Here is a 6000-nt window from a genome sequence, read left to right on the forward strand (position 1 = left end):
GGTGTGCAATTAATCACAGCAATTGATCACAGTTTAAAAAAAAATCTTAGAAGTAGTTAAGATTATGGCTCCAAATGGAAACTATGATAGATGGTATGTCACAAAATTACACATTAGAGGAAAGAAACTTTCAAATATTTGGATATCTTTTCAGGGAAAGCAATGAGTCATTTATTTTCTACCTTTTATGTCTTCTTCCCTAGTCTAAAAGAATTTTGCCTGTAATCATTTTGTTCCCAACAGTGATGACTAATTGATGTAGTGAAGTTCACAGGATAAATATCCTGTGATCAAAGTGCTCAAGTGAAAGCAATGTGATTTCTAGAATGCCACAAAACCCTTCAAAACCTTCCTCGTGACCTATTTCAATAGGAAGTTCTGTTTACTAAGAACACAGAGCTGAAGAACATGCTGAGCTCGGATGCAGGATTTTGAGTAAATTCTTATGTGGTAGTTATGTTTTTACACTTATAACCAGAGATCTGTATAAGGAGTTACAGCCCCATGTTACATAAATGGAAAACATGATGTTCTTTCTACATTGTCATTTACACAGAATGGAAGCTTTCTCTTAGGTTGTTCTGGAGAGGGAGCTTTCTGTCAGCTAAAACATTGCCTGGTGTAAGGGCTTGGCACCTTCACCCACCCTGAAGCATGGCGGGAACTTGCACAAGAAATGCAGCATCCCTCACCCTCTTTTATTATTCTATATCCTTGTTTTCACCTTACAAAACCCAACTTGTTCTCACCTGCCCCATGAATCACCAGTACAGCCAACTATATTTAAACATTAAATTTGTAGCCAATGCCGGAAGTTCATACTTGGAATCTTCACTACCCAGGAAGCTGAGATCCAAGGAGCTAGATTTGAAGGCGGCTTGGGCAGACATGATATGAGTGACTCATCACCAATTAACTAACAAAAAGCCCGATGAAGAGGTGAAGCTAAAATGTTAGAGTACCAGCCTTGAGAGGCAAAAACTAAAGGAGAAATCAAAGTCCTAAGATCAAGCTTTAATACTAGCATGGCAACAAACAAATAAATTTGTTGGAATTTGTATTTTTAACAGAAGTGATACATATTTTACATCTTTTCCTCCTCTGGCTTAAATGAACAAATAACCTTCTCCACTAACTGTGGAAGTTCCTTATTAGCCCTCTGAAGAGATAGTAAATCCTCTCCACTCTTACTTTCATCCCTCAGAGGATAAATAGTAAAATATTTAAGCAGTGAGGGTTGATTATGTTTCCTGAGGATGTGGAGAAGCTAAGATTTCCTGTATCAGATAAGGTGCTTGCCTCTGGTTTAATTTCCACAATTTAGGGCGGCAAGTTTCACTGTCTAAGACCTACATTTACTACTTTTGCTCGTTCACTCCAAAACTTTATTTCCCTTTCTCAACTCACTGCCCCCCACCCCTGCCCCGCCTTAGTTCTCTGTTTCGAAGGCATGCATTGTCAGCTACCCAGAAGTATGTGGGACAGTGGCCTTCTTATGGATCAAAGACTGTCAGGCAGCCAAGATGGAGGCCTGCTGGTCACAATGTCTGGTCTGCTTCTTGTAGCTGAAGTCTAGAGGTGAGAAAGAAACAAGGGCTGATTTTTGGTTGCCTAAACAAAAGAGTATAGGCAAAAACCAGAAGGCCCCTGGTTTTTCTCTGGAAATGAACCAAGACTAGATCTCTGGAGTAAACCAGTCCTGAAGTGATTAATCTGTCCTTCCTAATATAACCAATACCTATGTTCATATATAACTACTTACTATAGACTTATAATTAATTACTCAGCTCCCTTATCTGCAGTAACAAATATTTTCAGAATGCTGCAGACAAAAATTGAATTTAGGATCTATTTTCAAGCTTAAATTGACTATTGTTTTTTGGTTTTGCCAGTCCTGGGGCTTGAACTCAGGGCCTGAGCACTGTCTTTTGGGCTTTCTCAAGGCTAGAGCTCTAGCACTTGAGCCACAGCATCACTTCCAGCTTTTTCTATATATGTGGTACTGAAAAATTAAACCCTGGTCTTTGTGCATGCTAGGCAAGCACTTTACCTCTAAGCCAAACTCCCGGCCCAAATCTTAAAAGATTATTAGTGTAACAAACACAGTAAGTCACATTGTGGGAGGGGGAAAGCAATTCTTCCCCAATGCACCAGCAATAGTTTAAAATCTAGAAAGTTTACATTAAGCATCCGTATTTCTGTCTTCCTCAAGGGAAGAGGTGAAAGATCTGAGACCTCATGAAGGCTGGCCTGGGCACCGCACCATACATTTCTTCCTTCTTAGCTCCCTACTCCCGGGCCACCACCCTGGGAATATGTGAATCAGCAGCACCTGTCTTACACCAATCTAAGAGGGGAGTTATGTCAATCTGCCTCTAGTTTTAGATAAGGTAGATGATCATGGGTGAATTGTGTGTATTTCAAAAGTGCCCCGATACTTACATCCAGAGGAAATGTCTTTTCCACATATCAGAGTGTCGTGAAAATGTCCAGGGCATTCTGCAGTGCAGTACACTGATGCATGTGGCTCCAGAAAGTTTTTATACCAAAGCCGAGCCACTGTTTGGTTAATCCTTGTGATGTGAGATTTTTCTTTGATGCCATTTTTATAAAAGTTGAGTTCTCTTGGTTGGCAATTCTTAATGGCTGCTTGGCAATATACAGAAAGATTTACACCCATTCTAACAAGGGTGGCTGGTTCTACCCAGATATTTCCAGAGCAGTTTATATTCACAATTCCTGGAAACAAACATATAGCTTAATACAAAAGATTCAGAAGAATATGCTATTGTACTTTGATGTCATTCTTTTCTATTAATTTCATGATTTCTGTTGAAAAGGATTACATCTATGCTTTTATTCATTAATTTGTTGTAGTGGGCTTTTTATTCTGCATCTAATCATGTTTAACAGAATTACATTAAACTAGAGCCAACCTTTAAGCTTCTTAAATTTTCTAGAAAGCAAATATAATTAGCTTTCCTACTTTAATATGAGAACAGAGGCATTGTGAAGTTTCATCATTTCTTGGAGATCAATTAGAAATAATACTAGAATTGCAGAATCTAAACCCTATTCTCTGGATAAGCAATCTTTTGTTCTTTCCTTTTACATAAAAGCTACTTTATGAGCAAATCATGAGTATAATGAATAAATGAAGATGTATAAATGAAATAATGAATGAAACTATACTCTTGCAGTATAATCTAGTGCTTGTTATCACTAATTTAAACTGGGAAAATATTCTCAAAAGAGTGTTAAACTAAAAAGTAACTTGCAAGCCAGACGTGGTGGCTCAAGCCTGTAATCCTAGCTACTTGGGAGGCTGAGATCTAAGGATTTCACTTCAAAGCCTGCCCACACACTAAAAAAATGTGAGACTCTTATCTCCAATTAATCACTAGAAAACAGGAAGTGGGGCTGTGGTTCCAGGGGTAGGGCGGTAGCCTTGAGCTAAAGAGCTCAGGGAAAGCCCGTAGGCCCAGAGTTCAGGCCCCATGACCAAAAAAAAACCAAGTTGCAAAACAACCTATTTAATATAGGCTCAATGTTAGAAATAGGTGAACTGAAGAGAAATGCACTGTTTTAGCAACAGTAATCTTTGTATTAATATTTTAATTTAAAAATTAATAATACTTAATTTTAAAGTAATTTTAAATTAAAGTATTATTATAAATTAAATTATTATGTCAGGTGATTTAGAAATTACATAATGAATGTATTACTTCTGTAACCAAAGCCTTCTAATTTAAAATCATTTGTCTGAGAGCTATAACTCAGTGTTAGAATGCTTTCCCTGGGTTAAATCTCCAGCGCTGAGAAAAAATAAATAAATTAAGCCATTTTTGTAAAGTCAAATGGCTGTGAAATAAAATATTGATGAAATGCAATTCACACCAAAGAAAACATACCAGAAGTTTTATAAAATGTATTATGCTTGTTTTCCTGGAAATATTCTCATTAAAGTACTTCCAAATCTTATCAAAATAATAATAGAGGTCATTTTTAGCCTTGAAACATAGTTTAAAGAATTAACTGTAACCCTAGCTACTCAGGAGGCTGAGATCTGAGGATATCGGTTCAAAGCTAGAACCGGCACTAAAGTCGGTGAGACTCTTATCTCCAATTAACCACTAGAAAACCTAGAAGCCATGCTGCGGCTCCAGAGGTAGGGAAGTAGTCTTGAGCTGAAGAGCTCAGAGATGATGCTCAGGCCCAGAGTTCAAGCCCCACAACCAACGAAAATAAATAAATAATAAATAAAAAATTAACTTATATAACATAATTGAGAATTTCCATTTGTGCAACGAATATTTGCATAAATTATAAATCTTTAAATGTTGAAGTAGTAAAAGAAATTCTGTCATCACAGGGAATTGAAATTCAGGTTTTGAAAAACGTAGGTGGTTTGGGGCTGATTGAACTGGGCACCTGGAGTTTGTTAGGCGGACACTCTATCACTTGAGCCATACATTTTTTTTTCGTTGATTATTTTTGAGGTAGGGTCTGACTTCATGCCAAGTCTGTGATTCCGTTGTCACTGAGATGACAAGCATGAGCCACTGTGCCCAGTCTTGGTGATCCCTAACTGCTGGGCTAACAGTCCTGCACCTTATCCAGCCTCTGATTGATATGGAGTCTTGTGAACAGCCCAGCTGATCTCCACCTCTCCCATAGTGATTTGACTATCTCCTGGATTCCTCAAAGCTGGCTATGCCTGTCCTACAGGAATCTGGCCTGAGCAGGGCCAGAAGTTGTTGCGAATGATGAAATAGGAATAATGGCCACACATAATAGGATTGTGCAAGGCCATTGTGGGGAGTAAAAGGTTAGGGCAAAGTTTGGCAGATAGTAACTATCAATAAAGGGATTGTAGAACTGGATTAAACCCTAATATGCCAGAGCAAACCAATAAACTTCTTCGTGGAAATATTCATTTGACTTTGAGGGCTACTGGGAATATTTAAGAAACTACCCTTGTGTTTGGACAGCAGTTGGGCCATTTTTTTTTGTACGTGTATTTTCCCCACCTAATAAATAATGTATTTTCCAGAGATCCTGTCATAATGCTTTGAAAAGTATGATTACTTAATGTTCTATTTGTGGAATAAAAGATACAGAGAGATACACAAAGTACTATACCTCCATAGCACCAACTGAAGAAAATACCAAGAGTTATTACTGCATCCAGTTGAATCCTGACCTGATTCATGCTCCGAAGCAGGATAAAGCCCTTCATTTCTCTCTGGAAACAAAAAAAAAGTTTTTGTTTTTTTTTTTAAGTTTACATTGTGTTATTTTAATAAAATAAGTAAGAAAAGCATTACATTTTCTTAACAATTATCGTCTTTAATAGAAAGTGTGTGTGTGTGTGTGTGTGTGTGTGTGTGTGTGTGTGTGTTGGTACTGGGGCTTGAACTCAGGGCCTGGGCACTATCCCTTGCTCAAGGCTAGCATTCTAGCACTTGATCTGTAGCTCCCTATCTGGCTTTTGGGTGGTTGGTTGAAGATAAGAATCTCAGGGAATTTCCTGCCTGGGTTGGCTTTGCACTACAATCATCAGATCTCAGCCATCTGAGTAGCTAGGATTGCAGATGTGAACGAGCAATGCTTGGCTAATAAGAAGTTGTTTTGTTGTTGTTGTTGTTTTTGGTGGGTCATGGGGCTTGAACTCAGCCCAGGAGCTGTCCCTGAGCTCTTCGGCTTAAGGATACCACCCTACCCCAGGGCCTGGGTGTTGTCCCTGAGCTCTTCAGTTCAATGCAATCTCCCTACTCTGGAGCCCCAGCCCCACTTCTCATTTTCTAGAGGTTAATTGGAAGTAAGAGTCTCAGGTCCTTTTGTACTGGGGCTAGCTTTGAACCTTGATTCTCAGATCTCAGCCCCCCCTGAGTAGCTAGGGTTACAGGCATGAGCCTTTCCCCCAGCAAATAGGAAGTTTTGATTAGGAAGAAAAGAAAGAGGGAGGAAAAGAAGGCAGTGAAAAGAAGGGAGTGAAAG

The 6000-nt window shown here is 38.8% G+C and overlaps 1 protein-coding gene across 1 annotated transcript in view; it reads right to left on the reverse strand.

The window, feature by feature from the left end:
• Positions 1-5212, reverse strand: part of Il23r (interleukin 23 receptor) — a 50301-nt gene extending 45089 nt beyond the window's left edge. Inside the window, exons 1-2 of the mRNA XM_090333722.1 lie at positions 5143-5212; positions 2443-2739 (exon numbers count right to left, since the gene is read on the reverse strand). Coding sequence (XP_090189848.1) covers positions 2443-2739; positions 5143-5212 — 367 coding nt within the window. The remainder of the gene's footprint in view (positions 1-2442; positions 2740-5142) is intronic.
• Between the last annotated feature and the right edge of the window lie 788 nt (positions 5213-6000).

This window comes from Megascapheus bottae, chromosome 6, assembly GCF_031878675.1.
Source record: "Megascapheus bottae isolate mThoBot1 chromosome 6, mThoBot2.hap1, whole genome shotgun sequence".
NCBI lineage: Eukaryota > Metazoa > Chordata > Mammalia > Rodentia > Geomyidae > Megascapheus > Megascapheus bottae.